Source organism: Peromyscus eremicus, chromosome 11 (assembly GCF_949786415.1).
Source record: "Peromyscus eremicus chromosome 11, PerEre_H2_v1, whole genome shotgun sequence".
Lineage (NCBI taxonomy): Eukaryota > Metazoa > Chordata > Mammalia > Rodentia > Cricetidae > Peromyscus > Peromyscus eremicus.
Window position 1 is genome coordinate 51,860,247 of NC_081427.1, and position 17,446 is coordinate 51,877,692.

A 17,446-nucleotide genomic window follows, 5' to 3' on the forward strand; every position below is an offset into this window, starting at 1 on the left:
TTCCGGGTGTCAATTTCGTGGCGGGAATAAACGCTCGGATGTTCCGGTAGAGCTCAGACTCATGGCCTCTGCAATGGAGCAGCCGGGCGCTGCGGCCGGGGTTGAGGACTGCGGAGCGGTGAGGGGTGCGCCACAGGCCGCGGAGGACAACGTGGAGGACCGCATCCGCCTGCTGCTCAGGTGCTCCCGCCGGCATCCCGCTCGGCATCTCCTCCTTGCTCAGGAGGCCCAGGGCTCAAATGCAGACTCACGGGCTGATCTTACGGCTTCGAGCCTGACTCCAGTATTAGTTTAACCGCTGTAAGCTCGACAGTGGGGGAAGGGGGGCAGCAAAGGCTACCCTACGTGCAGAGCCGCTGGGGGCCAGGGGTTAGGTGAGACATTCGGAGGAAATGCTTAGCGCCGTGCTCCGTCCTTAGCTAGGCTTCGAACCTGTCCTATTTTGCCACTGTGGTCCCGGCTGATTGAGCCGTACATCCAAGCCAAGCTACAGGGAGGGGCGGGGGCAGTTTTTTCTTTTGGTTTTTCGAGACAGGGTTTCTCTGTGTAGCCCTGGCTGTCCTGGAACTCACTCCGTAGCCCAGGCTGGCCTCCAACACACAGATTCCCCTGTCTCTGCCTCCTGAGTGCTGGGATTAAGGCGTGTGCCACCACCACCCGGCCCAACCCACCTTTTATGGCTAAGACCCTTTACGTCCAGAAGCTTTGTTTGTTTATCATTCTACTAGGTTGGTGTTTAATATGCTCTCCACTCAGCAGTTTCTAGGGGAAATTTGATGTCGAGGAGCTGACTCAGTCTAAGGTGGACCAAATCCACTCTGCTGCTCTTCTAAGAAAAGCTGTCTTTTAGTACTGGAGATGGGACCCAGGGTCTGGTGTATTGGTAGCATGTGCTGTACCACTGGGCTTCAGCGTAGTTCTTCCATGTTTAAATAAGGATGGGAGCCAAAAATATTTCATAACACATGAAATCCAAATGTAATGCTCATAAAGTTTTATTGGGACACAGTTTTCTGCTACGGGGGCAGAATAAGTAGTTAAAACAGACAGACTGTATGGCTCCCAGATCCTAAGTTATTTGCTATCTGGTTCTTTACAGGAAAAATAATAATAAAGTGTTTTGCAGACTTTAAAAGTCATAACAAAGAGACTTGTTTGAATTTTTGAGACAGATTCTTGCTGTGTAGCACTGGCAAGCTGTAACTATATATACCAGGCTAACCTTGAATTTGGAGTAATCCTCCTGCCTCTACCTTCAGGGTGATAGAATTATAGGCATTAGCCACCATGCCTAGCCATACAAAGGCCTATCTCTTGTTTTTAACAAAATCTCAATTGTCTGATTTTACCAATAAAGATTTGGGAGCCAGATGCTGAGGTGAAAGCCTGCTAGCTCAGAGAGGCGGAGAAAGCACCCAGCTGACCTTCCTCCTCATCGGAGGTCCCAGAAACCTTCACTTTCTCCTATGCAGCCTCAAACAAGACTCCCCAAACTGAATGTCCCTCCCTTCTCTTCCTATGCGTCTCTCTATCCATTCTCCCGACTCCCTCTTTCTCTCTATGTTTTTTTTCCTAGGTTCACCTCCTGGTTGGCTTTATTTAATCCTGTTTACAATATTCAAGCAGAAAGCTCTTGGATTAATGATGTGTGCTAGGGCTGAGCCACATCACAGCTAGAAACGGGTTTTTCCAATAAATAATGCAATCTTGGGGTTCATAGTATGATCAAATATCCTGCACCACGTTGTCTGTCTGTCTGTCTGCCTATAACCATGACAACTTCTTCCCATTTCAGCTGAAGAAACTTTTTTGAGTGTATCTATACAACACTTCTACTTTAATCTATAATAACTAGTTGAAGGTGGGATTGTTTTTGGCAGTAGTAATGATTGAACCTAGGGCCTGAAGCATATTAGGCAAGCACTCTAAGACTGAGCTACATCATCAGTCCTTTTGCCTTTTTATTTTGAGATTGATAAGTTGCCAAGACTGGTCTGAAGCCCGTAGGCCTGCACTGGCTCTGTCCTTCTCCCTCAGCCCTCCAGGTCACTGGGATGACTAGCCTGATTCCCGGTGTGAAATTGTTTTCATTTGGAACTTTGTCACTTAAAGAACTTGCTGTAACGTAAGCTTTCATCATCTGTCAGATGTTTCTTAGGTGTTGAGTCGGGTCTCTGAAGACCGTCTCAGGACTGTGCAGCTGGCCCTGGAAGCATGCGTTACCATTCTCAGCTTTTTTCCTATTATTTTATGTTGGATTTTGGATTAGGAATAATAGAACTAAAAAAATCTACTAGACATTAATTACTTACCTCTCCACAAGTTACGTTTTGTTCCCTTTTTTGTATTTACTGAAAATGCTTTGTAAGATTTTATGATTTTTTTTTTTAAGATGTATTTTCAAAACTGGGAGTGGTAGCACATGCCTTTAATCCTAACATTTGGGAGGCAGAGGCAGGCTGATCTACAGAGTGAGTTCCGGGACAGCCAGGGCTACACAGAGAAACCTGTCTCTAAAAAGAAAGAAAGAAAGAAAGAGAGAGAGAGAGAGAGAGAGAGAGAGAGAGAGAGAGAGAGAGAAAGAAAGAAAGAAAGAAAGAAAGAGAAAAGGAAAAAGAGAAAAGAAAAAATTTTTCATTATTTTTAGTTAGGGGTGTGTGTGTGTCTGTCTGTCTGTCTGTCTGTGTGTTATACATGCAAATACATGCCCTTGGAGGTCAGAGGTGGCAAATTCCTCCTGGAGTTGGATTGCAGTTGATTATGAACAGCTGGTGTTGGTGATGGGAACCAAACTTAATGTCCTCTTACAAGAGCAGTACCCACTTAATGGCTGAGCCATCTTTCCAGCCCCTCCTGAAAATATTACAGTCTGTATGTAACACTAATAGAGTCTGGAGGTGTCATCACTTTTGGTTACCTACTTATAGCAGTTTTCATTAAGTACATTTCGGTCTGGCCTATTAATGTGTGTAAGAATTACATTTTTAACTTTTGTCTCCAACATGCCCTTTTCCCACTCTATTCCATTTTATAAGGCTAAAGGCAAAGATGTCAATGTCAAGTTTCATGTATTGCATGATGATTGTAACCACCATCCATGAACACTCTCCTGTCTGCCCTGTGTTTCAATTTGCAGGCTGAGGGCACAGACTAAACAACAACTCTTAGAATACAAGTCGATGATTGATGCAAGTAAGTAGTTTCATTTTCTTTTTTTTTTTTTGGTTTTTTGAGACAGGGTTTCTCTGTGTAGCTTTGCGCCTTTCCTGGGACTCACTTGGTAGCCCAGGTTGGCCTCGAACTCACAGAGATCCACCTGGCTCTGCCTCCCGAGTGCTGGGATTAAAGGCTTGCACCACCACCGCCCGGCCCCAGTAGTTTCATTTTCAAGTAAGTTTTTTGAGTTTGCTGATGAGTGCTATTGGTTTTAAAAATTATTTATTTTTATTACATGTGCATCTGTTTTGCCTGCTGTATATCTGTACCATAAAGCTAAAGAGGGTATTGGGTCCCCTGGAACTGGAGTTGCAGAGGTTGTGAGCCACCATCTGGGCAGTGGGAAATTGAACCCAGATCCTCTACAAGAGCAGCCAGTGCTTTTAAACGCTGAGCTGTCTCCAGGCTCCAGATGAGAGGTATTCTTGGGAAGAAAATCAGCTTTACAAAAAGTTGTCTTTCACAGGCATGGTGACTCATGCCTTTAGTTCCAGCATTCAAGAGGTAGAGAGAGTCGGATCTCTGTAAGTTTGAGGCCAGCCTAATTTCCACATTGAGTTCTGGGCTAGCCCGAGCTACACCGAGAGATGCTGTCTCAAGAGAAAAACAAGTTGTTTGTGTACATTCTGTGTAGCAAACCAGGTAAACAAAGAAACATGCAAGATACTTATGAAATGGGGGCAGAGGAGGTAGGTGGGGGGGGGGGTTGCAGCAAGATGGCTCAGCCAGTTAAAGTGCTTGCCAAATAAGCTGACACCTGGGTTCAGGGCCTAGAACCCATGTGGTGGAGGGGAGAACTGACTGACAAGATGTTCTCTGACTGTCATGTGTTCCCTCATATGCACACACACACACACACATACACACACACACACACACACATTAAATATTTATTTAAATAAAATTGTTGCTGACTTAGAAAACTTTTTACTTGTAGATGAAGAAAAAACTCCAGAACAGATCATGCAAGAAAAACAAATGGAATTGTACGTCATATTTTAATATTTTATCTGTGGCTTTTACTAAGATTTGATCATACGGTGCATGTTACAATGCTGTCTTTCTTTTCCTTTATGATTCCAAATGAATAAGTCATGCCTTTGTTGGGAGGTTGTTGATTTGCAGTGGGGTATTTGGTGCTAAGGGGTGGTTGCTTCTCTGCTGTCTGGCATTCCCCCGACACTGTCTAGATCGAGCTTAGTGAAGAAAGTCAGCCATCAGCTCCCCAGCTGTGTAGATAGGCTCCTGTGTGGTGAGCCTGTGGTCTTCTTCTGTTCAAATGGAGGTGTTCAACCTTTTCCCCAACCTTTTAATTTCGTATTTACTTAATACGAATTTCAGTAACAACTTTGACTGACATTCTTTGGTTCATGTTTCTTTAACAGTAAAATTGAAGACCTGGAAAATGAAATTGAAGATGTAAAAAGTAATTTTGAAATGAAAAATCTTGCACTAAACAGGTAACTTTTACCTTAATACTACTAAGAATTGTGAACTAAATGCAAAAATGAGCATGGAGAGACGTTTGAGGGGATTTTTTAACTAAGCTGAATCAAATGATGATTAGAAGCCAGCCATAGCCTGTGATCCCAGCACTCAAGAGGCTGAAGTTGGAGGGCCATGAGTTCAAAGCCAACCTTGGCTACAGAGGGAGATCCTATCTTTAAGTGGAGGGTGTAGAGGGAGGGGAATCTGGGAGTGGTTGGAAGTGCATATCTTTAATCCCAGCACTCTGAATGCAGGGGCAGGTGGATCCTTTTGAGTTCAAGGTCAGCCTGGTCTACATAGCAAGTTCCAGGACAGCCATGACTAAGTAGTGAGACCCTATCTCCAAAAAAAGGAAGGACACTGGAAGAGAAGAGGGAGGGACAAAAAAAGATGATTAGGTAATGTTACAGAAACTTCTAACCCTGAGAGAAGAATTACATTATTCATTAGTATCTTCCTTTGAAGAAGGTATGTAGGATAGGGATGATAAGGAGTCTTCATGAAGTTAGTGGAGAATTTCAAACACATTGGTGTTTAAAAGCGTTACATAGATCCATTTATTTCAGTAACTGTTAATACATAGACTTGTCATAAAGTTGTTTTGAGACAGGGTCTTACTCTATAGCCCAGGCTAGCCTGGAAATTGATATGCAGTTCAAATTGACCTAAAACTTATAGAAGTCCTCCTGCCTCAGCCGTCCGTGTTCTGGGATGACTGGAGAGGGCCACTTCCCTTGTTATAAAGTTTAAATATGCTTTAATTACTGGTTTTGCATTTGGGGTTTTCATTTTTTTTAGGTTTGGGTTATTTTGTGTTGTGTTGTATTTAGAGATAAGTGCCTGGGCCTGGAATTCATAAAACCTCCTTTCTCCTGATGAGTTCTGGGATTATAGGCATATTGATTGTGTCTAGCTCTATATTGGTATTTTTAATATTTGAATAGGGGTTTGAATATAAATATAATATCATAAGCTCTGTGCTAAGTACAGTATCCATGCATTGTGTAGGAATTTTCTGTCAGTGACAAGACTGCATATATGAAAGTAATTCCCTAAAATTCTGTCACCTAGTGATGCTGTGGCTGCTTTGTGTACCTTCTATTATATTCTTATAGTGATCAGATTGCAAATGACGCAGGTCTTAGTATGTCTCCCTATGGTGATGTATATTGATAGAGAAACATGACCACTTACAGGCTTGTGATTTAGTAATTGAAAATGAATGACTCTTACAACTACTACTTTGTAGTTTTGACCTTTCCAGATTACTTTAAGTTCTAAAGGGGCTTGCTGACGAGTCTGGTGACCTGAGCTTGACCCCTAGAGCCAGCATGGGTAGACAGAGAGAATCAGCTCCTACAGGTTGTTCTCTGACCTTCACCTGTGTGCCCTGACGTGTGCATTACACACACACACACACACACACACACACACACACACACAGAGAGAGAAATACATAAAAAAAATAATTCAAGCTATTTTAACCAGTTATATAGAGAGGGAAGGAAGAAATAACTCTGCTACCAGTGCATGTAATTGCCCATTCTCTCACCCAGTTCAAGTTTGCCTCCAACTCTAGGTCCTCCCGCCTCCTGAATGGTAGGGACGATAGGCGTATATCCACTATGCCCAGCTGTGTGCCCTTTGTGTGTGTGTGGTGGTGGAGATGAAGTCCAGTGTCTTGCATAGCTCACTCTGCCAGCTTAAAGTGGCGTGCTTTGACATTCACGGTCAAGCTGGTGTGGGAGTGCACGTGCATGGAGAGGCAGGAGGGTCAGAAGTTCAAGGTCATCCTCAGCTGAAAAAGAGTTTGAGGCCAGTCTAGGCTACATGAGACCTTGTGTCAGATGGGGAAAAGGGTGTAACATTTCCAGCCATACCCCCTGCATCTCCTCAGCAGGCCCATGCTGATGTCCCCAAGGCTTGGCTGCTCTTTCTTATTTCCATGACTTAATTCTTTACTTTAGAATATTCCCTGGGGTTGCACTGATGGCTCAGTGGTTAAAAGCACATGCCCTTCTTGCGGAGGACTTGCATTCAGTTCCTAGCAGGACCTGAGTTCAATTCCCAGCACCCATGTCTGGCAGCTCACAGCTGCCTGTAACTCCTGCTCTAGGCAGTCTGACACCCCTCTGCCCTCTTTACTCATGTGCAAACATATACATGTATCCTTAAATAAATGATAATAAAAATATTTATTTTTTAAAATATTTCCTGTGCAATGCTGTTTTAAAACATACTGTTTTGTGTATATTTGAAGGGAAATCAATCTTGTTATTCTGAAAATTTTTTTTTTTTTTTTTTTGGTTTTCGAGACAGGGTTTCTCTGTGTAGCTTTACGCCTTTCCTGGAACTCACTTGGTAGTCCAGGCTGGCCTCGAACTCACAGAGATCCGCCTGGCTCTGCCTCCCGAGTGCTGGGATTAAAGGCGTGCGCCACCACCGCCCGGCCTGAAAAATTTTAATGCCTTATAAATGTTACTTGTTCTGTATAATACAAACTTTTTCTCTAGGATGTCATTTTCTTTTTTGTTATTTAATGTTTTCTTTTTCTTGTTTTTTAGGATGAAACTTTCAGCTGCGCTTAAAAATAACATGGAAAAGGTGGGCGTTGAGAGTAGGTATGACTTTTTATTTTTTCCAGGATTTGGAAAGAATGGGGGCGATAAGGGAGGTATGCAAATTATTTTAGATTGTGACTTTAAAAAAATGTGCATGAGCCAGTTGTGGTGGTACATAGCTTTAATCCCAGCACTGGGATGCAGAGGCAGGAGGACCTCTGTGAGTTTGAGGCCAGTCTGGTCTATTGAATGAGATCCAGGACAACCAGGGCTATGTAGAGAGAGACCCTGTCTCAAAAAACTTAGACAAATAAACGTGTGTGCGTATGTATGTGTGTGAGGACAACTTGAAGGAGTCACTCAGTTTTCTCTTGACATATGGGCCCCAGGAATTGAACTTAGGTCCTCCAGTAACAGCTTAATGAAACAGGACACTCCTTGTTTTTCATTGGTAGAAATGAGCTTGTTTTACCTGCCTGGGATACAGGGTGAGTTCAAGGATAGCCTGAACCACTTAATGAGACCCTGTCTCAAAAAGTTTTTAAAAAAAAAAAAAAAAAAGGAAGGTCTGGGATGCAGCTCAGCCGTAGATCACCTAGCTAGCACGTATGACACTAAGTTCAGTCGCAGTGCTGAAAAGGTGGGAGGGAAAGAAGAGGGAAGGAAATTAGATGCTGGTTCTGGTTAGAGTTTGTTAAAAAGTATAAATAAAAGTTCTGGAAATCCTAAGAGTCTCCCCTCAGGCCACATCTGCGATCTTTCTTCCCAAGGCTCTCAAAATCTTAAGATCTAATATACCCTCCCATGAGCACCAGAGCTCTGGGATGGATCTGGGCACCTCTCCCATCTGGATGTCTTCATTCAGGCCGATTTGTAACCTCTTGATATTCCTGCTGACTCAGATTACAGATCCTAAACTCTGAGGTTTCAGAGCCAGGTGTGGAGACACACACCTTAAGCTCAGCTCTTGGGAGGCAGAGGTTGGCAGATCTCTGTGATTTTGAGGCTAGTCTTGACTCTGGTGAAACCCTGTCTCAAAAGAAAATTTTTTTAAACATTTATTTATTCACCTTGTGTGGGGATGAGTGGGTATGGCACCCCCTTGGTGATCAGAGGACAACTTGCCAGAGTCACATCTCTCCACCATTGGTGTCCAGGGATCAGACTTGGCTCATTAGGCTTGGCAGCAGGCACCCTTACTTACTCAACCCTCTCACAAAGCCTTAAAACACTTTTGTAGTGAAGCTGGAGAGATGGCTCAGCAGTTAGATCTAGCCGCTCTTCCAAAGGACCCAGGTTCAATTCCCAGCACCCACATGACAACTTACAGCCATCTGTAACTCCAGTTCTAGGGGATCCAATGCCATTTTCTGGCCTCTGAGGGCACTATGCACATTTGATGCATGCACATACATCAGGTGAAACACCCATACACATAAAATAATAATTTAAAAAACAAAACAGTTTTATGTTACAGGAGCAAAGTGCATGTTAGACTCACCGTACATACCGGATACCTCATGAAAACAGAAAGTTCAAATAAGCCAAGCAGTGTCTGTAGCATATTTTGGAGCTTACAGCTGTTAACAGTCACTTGAATAGGGCCATTTTTAGTGTGGACATCTCTCGCTCCTGGGTTGTGGCGCCTTAGATTATTGTGTGAGCAAGCTGGAGCCCAGTGTAAACAGTAAAACCACTTGGCTGGTCAAAAATCACCGGCAAGCCCTTAATTAGACACTGTCATCTCACCATTAGCCAGCCAAATGTTTCTGTAGTTGGCTTCAGTAAATACGTTACAGAAGTCCCTCCTCTGTCCCCTGGCTCTAGAAAACCACTCAACCGCTGGAGCCTGGGGTGTCCCAAGCCCAGGTCCAGGCTGCTCAAATAGCTCATTTTTTATTGTTGTTTGGGTTTGGTTTTCTTGTGTTCTTTCCTTGATTTTGAGATAAGGCCTTCCCATGTAGCCCAGGCTGGCCTTGAATTAATTATGTGGTACAGGCTGGCTTCAAACTCAAGTCCTGCCTTACCCTCCCGAGTCCAGGAACTGCTGGCTTTGGCCACTATGCCCCATTTATGCAGTCAGGGATTAAATCTAGACCATGGTTCATTCAAATGTGTTCATTCTAGGCAGGCAATCTGCCAACCAAGCTACATTCCCAGCCCCAAGGTTTACTTTTATTACTTGATATGGATAAGTGTTTGTGGGTGTGTATGTATGTGCATCACATGCATGCAGTGCCTGCAGAGGCCAGAAGAGGGCATCAGATCCCTGGAACTGGAGGTACAACTGGACTATTGTGTGAGCTATTCATGTGGTAGCTGGGAACCCAAACTGGGTCTTCGGCAAGAGCAGTAAGTACTCTTAACCACTGACCTACCTCTTCAGCCCTGAGATTTATTCGTTTTAACTGAAGTAAATAAGTCATATTTTTGTTCCCTTTGCAGTGTGCTCACTGATGACCTGAAGCACATATTAAAGCTACAGAAGTTGATAATGAAGTCACAGGAGGTAAGCTGGAACATGGGGTGCTTGCGTGTTTCATGATTTTGATGACATCTTGCTGCTAACTGTATGACACAAGATTGAGACGTTCAGTGGGACTGTGTGTCTGCAGATCGCTTTCCTTAGGTTGTTTTATCATAGAGCTTACTTGTTACTGATGTTGCAAATTATCAACATAATTTAAGTGACTGTTTCCTTCCTTTGGCATTGTGGAAATAGGGGAATTGAAAATCTCAGCTTCAGGGCAAGTATTAATGCATACGCCTGTGATCCTAGCACTGAGGAGGCAGAGGCCGGGATCAGTTCAGTCTTTCTTGATTCCATAGTGAGTTGAGGCTAGCCTGGGCTATTTGAGAGATAGCTGGGTGTAGTGGGACATGCCTTTGCCTAATCCCAGCATGCAGAGTAAGTTCAAGGCCAGCTATATAGGAGATTTCTTTCAAAATAAAGCACAAACAAAAATAAAGATAAAGAAAAAGGGAGAAATTGGAGCTTAAGAAAATCAGACTATGTGAAACTCAGTGATGTATTATTGATTTATCATTGAGTGACATGCTTTAATTTCATTTTGATAAACAGGAGTCTTCGGAATTAGAGGCAAAGCTGCTTGATGTTAGGAAGAAGAGACTTCGTATGTAGACTACGTTTAAAATTTTCTTGCAGTTTTGTGTGTGAGTGTGTGTGTGTGTGTGTGAGTGTGTGTGTGTGTGTGTGTGTGTCTATGTGTGCAAACACATGCACATCCCCTGAGACGCTCCCCGGGAGGTCGGTGACAACCCTTAAGAGTCTTTCCTTCTGCCGCGTCAGGTCTCAGGTTGGGAGCAAGGACCCTTACTCACTGGTCCGTCTCACTAGCCCTTGTTTTTGGTTTTCCAGACAGGTTTTCTCTGTGTAGTCCTGGCTTACCTAGAACTCTCTCTGTAGACCAGGCGGGCCTTGAACTCACAGAGCTCTGCCTCTGAGTGCTGGGATTAAAGGTGCGCACTACTGCCACCTGGCCTCACTGGCCCTTTTAATTATTTAATTACTTATGGAACACATTTTTATCTACTTTAGCTTTTAACAGGGACAGATTTCTCAGCAGCTGATAAATTTAATTTTCCAAATTTCTGAACATGGCAGTTAAGGAAATTGGGTGTGAGATGCATTTTGCTTAGGTTTTGTTGTTTTAGAGCTTTAGACCACAGTCAGCTGTGGTGGCACATGCCATAAAGCCAGCACTCTGAAAGCTTAGACGCAAGGATCAGGAAGTCAGGTCATGTTCTACTTTATAGTGAGTTCAAGGCCAGCCGGGATTACATGAGAGCCTGTCTCAAAATAAAAAAAAAAAAAAAATTTAAAAAAATTACAATATGAGTACATTCTCTCAGTGAAGAATCAAATGATAGAGAAAGTATAGTAAGAAGTCATGCCCCTCTCTTTGCGACTTTAGTTTCGTGTATGTCGTTGTAGAGTCTTTCCATAGGAACATGTTTACAGTATAATTTCTCAGTTATCATTATAGATGCTTCCACGGTCTTAGCACCTAATTTATTACAATGTAATTGTACTAGCACTCAAAAGGACAGAGGTTCGCCACTTGTTCAAAACCCAGCCTGAGCTGCATCGTGTATAGCAGGCTAGACAGGAATTTATAGCAAGACTTTTAAAATATATATATATTTAAATATATGTATGTATATGTGTGTGTATATGTACATATATATGGCATGAGATTCCTTTTAGTTGAAACTATTGAAATGTATATTTCTTTTGTTTGTTTGTTTGTTTTTCGAGACAGGGTTTCTCTGTGTAATTTTGGTGCCTGTCCTGGATCTAGCTCTATAGACCAGGCTGGCCTCGAACTCACAGAGATCTGCTGGCTCTGCCTCCTGAGTGCTGGGATTAAAGGCGTGCACCACCACCACCCGGCCTTGTTGTTGTTTTTATGTCCAGACCGCAGTTTCCCCTCCCTTTTCTCCTCCCCCATCCACTCCTGGGTTTCTCTTCAGAAAGGGCAGGCCAGCCATGGTATATCATGTTGCAATGAGACTGGGCACCTCCTCTCCTGTTGAGGCTGGATGAGGCAACCCAGTAGGAGGAAAGGGTCCTAGAAGGAGATAACAGAGTCAGAGGCAGCCCCCTGCTCCCATTGTTCGGAGTCCCACAAGAAGACCATGTTACACAGCTGTAACATATATGCAGAGGGCCTAGGTCAGTCCCATGCAGGCTCCCTGGTTGTCGGTTCAGTCTCTGTGAGCCCCTGTGAGCCCAGGTTAGTTGATTCTCAGGTTTTCTTGTGTCCTTGATCCCTCTGGCCCCTACAATCCTTCCTCCTAGGGCAGGGATTTATGTTCATTGGTGTGGAGGTCTCAGGCAGACTCTAGACTGGGATTACATGTATAGGCTGTCTCATTGGTTACTTGTTTATGAAGTTGTCCTATGGGTCATGGGAACACATGCCTTTAAGTAGGTAACTCTCCATAGTGAGTTCCAGGCCAGCCAGGACAATAGAGAGAGACCCTATCTTTAAAACAAAACAAAACATGCTGGGCAATGGTGGCACACGACTTTACTCCCATCTTTTGGGAGGCAGAGACAGTCGGATCTCTGTGAGTATGAGGCCGGCCTGGTCTACAAAGTGAGTTCCAGGATAGCCAGGACTGTTAGACAGAGAAACCTTGTCTCAAAAAACCAAAAATAACCAAAACATGCCAGGTAGTAGTGGCACACACCTTCAATCCCAGCACAGCGAGGCAGAGGCAGGCCATATAATATTGTTTTATGTTTAACCTAACAGAATTAAAACAAACTTCAAGAAGCAAGCTTTTAGAAATACAAACTGAGAAGAGCAAACAGAAAGAGGATTTGGACAATATGGAAAATTCAGAAATAATAAAGACCATGCAAAAGAAGCTACAGATGGAGATAAAGATTACCACAGTTATTCAACATGTGTTCCAGGTAACATTTATATAAATTAAGAACAGAGGTAGCTGGACATGGGGCACACACCTATAATCTGAACACTTGGGAGAGAAGAGCAGGAGGATCAGGAATTCAAGGCCATGACTCAAAAAAACAGAAACGGGCTGGAGAGTTGGTTCATTAGATAGGAACACAGGCTGCTACTCCTCCAGAGGACTCAGGTTCAGTTCATAACTCTGTGTAACTCTAGTCCCAAGGGATCTGATCTCCTCTTCTGGCCTCCAGGCAATAGCTCTGATGAGCAGATAGGCATGTAGATTTAAAAAAAAAAAAAAAAAAAAAAATTCATACATATAGAAACAAAAGGGTTTTTTTTGTTTTTTTGGTTTTTTTTTTTTTTGGTTTTTTTGAGACAGGGTTTCTCTGTGTATCAGTGGCTGTCCTGAAACTCACTCTGTAGACCAGGTTGGCCTCGAACTCACAGAGATACACCTGCCTCTGCCTCCCAAGTACTAGGATTAAAGGTATGTGTCCCTACCACCTGTCAAGAATGTCCCTTCTATAAGCCAAAATTCTTAATATTTTTGTACATAACATTATAACACTTTCTAAAATCCATCTAAACGTTATTGCAATCAATAATTTACTATCATAGAGCCATTGTTTTTCAAAAGGTAATGACCAGAATTCTCATTAATTATGATCCTAATCATTTCTTCATTGTCTACTCATTGTCTGCCATAAAAATGTTTTTTACTGTTCTTAAAGGTTTGAAACATTGATGAACTAAACTTTTTTTTTCTCTTTTGAAAATAAAATGTATTAGTTATAGTTCCTGTTTCACCAGGGAGGGATGAGAGTGTACACGGGCCGTGCAAAGTTAGCCTGACCCAGGCAACAGTACTTTCCCTGTAGTCTGGGGAGCTCTGCAAGTGTTCTTAGTGAGTAAAAGCTATCCAGGGAACCCACAGGTGAACACTGGAATACATACCATCCAGTGTCAGGCAAGGTGAGGATGCCACTGTTGCAGGGGAAAACTGAGGGTGTGGTACTGTTTTTCCTCCTGATCATAGTGCTGCATACCACTAGATGCTCAGTATACGTTAGATGAGATAGTCCAAGGACGCTGGGATATCTCTCAGTTGATAGAGTGTTCACCTGGCAGCTACAAAGCTCTGGGTTTGGTCCCCAGCCCATGGGACCTGGACATATTGGCAGAGACTTATAATCCCAGCACTGAGTGAGTGGAGGCAGGAGGGCCAGAAGTTCAAGGTCATCCTCAGCTGTATAGTTGATGCATAGTAAGTTCGGTGCCAACCTGGGCTACATGGAACCTGTCGGGGGGGGGGGGGGGGGGGGAATCAGGAAAGATTTGTTAAAATCTTGTTAAATTAAGTATTTAATTTTCTTTTAATTGCAGGGCCTTATTTTGGGGAGTAAAATCAACTGGGCAGAGGATCCTGCCCTCAGGGAAATTGTGTTGCAGCTGGAGAAGAATCTCACCACCGTCTAATAAGAATCCTGCTTTGGCATTTGAACATTGTTTTTGTGCCCAGTCTGTCCTTTAAATAGCGGAGTTCGTGGGAAATGTAAGAAGTGGTTTTGGAGCTGTTCTGATGCTTCAGTTCTGAGGGCTTGAGTTGATGATATGACATGAAATCTTTTATTTTTAATATGATCACTAAAGTGACTGGCATACTCTGCAGGAGTCTGAACACTGTAGTCTTGGAAAGAAGGCATCTGTCTGGTCCAGCTATCACAGAATGTGGACATCTTCACAACCATTTTCCCGGTAGTGCCTTTCAGGATGTATCTGTGCATTAGTCTGTCAACCAGCACATTAGAAAAGCATCCACAGTGTAAAGGGTCGTTGATTGTTTAAGTAAGGTTGTGGGTTGTGACTTTTTCTTTTTTTTCCCCTTCTCTATTTAGCAAGCATTTTATTTTTATAAGTTAATGAATAAAAAGAATCAGTGTTACTATCTTATTAATTAAAAAAGAAAATTTACAGTGGTTAAGATCTCTGGCTGCTCTTGTTGCAGAGGACCCAGATTCAGTTCCCAGCACCCACATGGCTGCTCACATCCCTCTGCAAGATGTCAGGGACTCTGACATCATCTTCTGGCCCCAGCCAGGTACCAGGCATACATGTGGAGCATGTATATACATGCAGGCAAAACACACATACATATAAAAAACAAATCTTTAAAAGAATTAAAACTGGACATCTTATAGACTCCATGTTCTATTTTTGGATAACTCTTGAATATTTGGAAGTTGTGCTGGTCAGTGTTAATTATCTGCCTGACAAAAATCTGCAGTCATCTGGGAGATGGGTCCGTGGCACGTCTGTTGGGGATTGTCTTGATTGCCTTAATTACACTGAGAAGACCTGCCCGCTGTGGGTGGCCCCATTTACTGCCCGGGCTCCTGGGTGGTGTAAGTAGAGAAAGGGACTTGAGCAGCAGCATGCAATCACTGCGGTCTTGATGTTGGACTTGCTGCTTCAGACCCTGATGCCGGGACGTCCCCAGCATGACAGACCTTGCCTTTACTGTGAACACACCTTTTATCCCAGCACTCAGGAGGCAGAGGCAGGCAGAGCTCTGTGGACTGAGGTCAGGAGAAAGAAAGGCAGGCATGAGGACGGGAAAGGAGGTGTTGCTGTTTGAATCTGAAGTGGTCCCGTACTCAGTCACCAGCTTGTGACACTTTGTGGCTGCAGTGCTTTTAGATGGTAGGTGCTGGCTGTGGCTGTAACTCAGAGGTGTTGCACTTGCTTAGCATGCACAAGCCCAGGGTTGGATCTCCAGCACTGGGTGTAGAAGGGACTGCTAAAGGAGGCCACCAGGGGTGGGCCTCAGCCTGCTGATCTTTGCTTAGCTGCCTGTGCCAGGAGAAGCACGTGCCCATGAGTCACATGGTTCCTGCACATCTTCCATGTAAAACTGTGAGCCTAAGTCAATCCTTCCTTCCTCCCTCCCTCCCTCCCTCCCTCCCTCCCCCCTTCCTTCCTTCCTTCCTTCCTTCCTTCCTTCCTTCCTTCCTTCCTTCCTTCCTTCCATCACTGCTAGCTGTTTTACACAGCAGTGAGAAAAGGAATGAGGGGGGTTACTGCATCTTTAACATTTCTTTGTGCTCAGGACCTTGGAAGGGAATATTTATTTGGACTGATGGTTTCAAAGGTTTTAAACCATCCATGGTTTCGATTTGAATCTGTGGTGTGGCAGACAACATGGCGGAGAGGGCCTGGGGAGTCAGAGCTGCTGAAGAAGTAAAAGAGCAAGTGCTCACTTCTCGTGATTCATCTTTCTCCCACTGGGTCTCACAGCTTAAAGGTTCCACCACCTCCCAGCAGTTCCTCAGACCAGTGACTGAGCCTTTAATGCATGAGCTCTGGAGGGACACTTCAGAATGTAACCCAGACTGGCCTTGAACTCACTCTAACTGACTTCTTCTGTGTCTGGCAAGTGAATCTCCTGTGCCTCAGATTCTTTCCCAGAGTTCCTATCTCTCTCCAGAAGTCCTGCCTATCCTCTCCTGCCTAGCTATTGGCCATTCAGCTCTTTATTAAACCAATCAGAAAGTAAGAAAGGACAGAGACATATCTTCATGCAGTGTACAAAAAGATTATCCTAACATCTCCCCCTTTTAGTCCAAAAAAGGCTTTCGCTAACATCAATAAACTATATACTATAAGAACAATTATCAGGTAAGAATTACATTCACAATGTCCAGTTTATATTCGGCAAATTTGGATAAAGTGCTCTATTATCTATCTTATCTTGGTGAGTCCAAAGTTTGGTACATAAATCACTTTCTATCATAACTTGTATTGCTAACCTAAAAAAACTTTTTAGACCTTAAAACATTTTCTTAGATAAACAATTTAAGCTTTTATGTCTCTCAACTTTTATAAACTTTACATATTTTTTGTAAGTTTCTTTTCTGAATTTGGTAACAAGGAAAACTTTAAAACCATAACTGTCTAGTCTTGAACCCCTGACCTGAGACGGATGTAATATTACCTCTTCCAAACAACTTCCAAAAACTAAGAAATGACAGAGACAGCTTGCTAACTGGACAGTCGAGTCACCCAAGGTTCCTCTGCAACACTGGAGCATCCGTCTTCAGCCTACAAGCCCAGAATATCTGACAGACTTTTTTGTGAAGCAGGAATTTTGAAGGACTGTCCCCTCTTGTCTTGATGAAGTTTAGCAGTTGACTTCCTTTGTGACCTACTTGTCCAATTTGGACAGCATACTGTCAACAGTTGAGGCAAGGGCAGTTTCTTGCCCAGTGGCTAACTTGGCCACATTTAAAGCAAACTCTATATGGGGGTTCTTTGGTGCCTACCATCTTCTTTGAAGTAGATTGGTGCTGCCAGGAGCAGATGTATCTCACTGTCATGAAAAGCATTATGTTATTAAAACAACTTAAATGCCACATTCTGTAGATCTCTGAAGTGTTTGAAGACCATCTATTTGTCTCAACTGTATCTTTATTTAACCTTGAAAACATACCTAACATGACTATAAGTTTGATTGTTATAGGTGACTAACTACTAACTTGCATTTCCTAACTATCCTAGTTTTGGTTATAGTTTTGGGGTTTTTTGTTTGTTTGTTTGTTTGTTTTTGAGACAGGGTTTCTTTGTATAGCCCCAGCTGTCCTGGAACTCACTCTGTAGACCAGGCTTGTCTCAAACTCAGAGATCTACCTGCCTCTGCCTCCCAAGAGCTAGGATTAAAGGCATGTGCCACCATTGCCT

General features: G+C 43.3%; 1 protein-coding gene across 1 annotated transcript; it reads left to right on the forward strand.

Moving 5' to 3' along the window:
* Nucleotides 1–5: 5 nt before the first annotated feature.
* Nucleotides 6–14,213, forward strand: Cenph (centromere protein H). Its single transcript, XM_059276379.1, has 9 exons — nucleotides 6–180; nucleotides 3,137–3,192; nucleotides 4,154–4,202; nucleotides 4,602–4,676; nucleotides 7,269–7,325; nucleotides 9,711–9,774; nucleotides 10,348–10,399; nucleotides 12,548–12,711; nucleotides 14,096–14,213. The coding sequence occupies exons 1-9, from the start codon at nucleotides 62–64 to the stop codon at nucleotides 14,186–14,188; spliced, it is 729 nt and encodes a 242-aa protein (XP_059132362.1). The 5' UTR covers nucleotides 6–61; the 3' UTR covers nucleotides 14,189–14,213.
* Nucleotides 14,214–17,446: the final 3,233 nt, after the last annotated feature.

What these genes read in the sequence shown, in the direction of transcription:
- Cenph (XM_059276379.1), top strand. Translation starts at nt 62, where the DNA reads ATGGCCTCTGCAATGGAGCAGCCGGGCGCTGCGGCCGGGGTTGAGGAC. An exon ending in AAAAATCTTGCACTAAACAG is followed by an intron (nt 4,677 to 7,268) that starts GTAACTTTTACC and finishes CTTGTTTTTTAG; the next exon opens with GATGAAACTTTCAGCTGCGC. An exon ending in TGATAATGAAGTCACAGGAG is followed by an intron (nt 9,775 to 10,347) that starts GTAAGCTGGAAC and finishes TTTGATAAACAG; the next exon opens with GAGTCTTCGGAATTAGAGGC.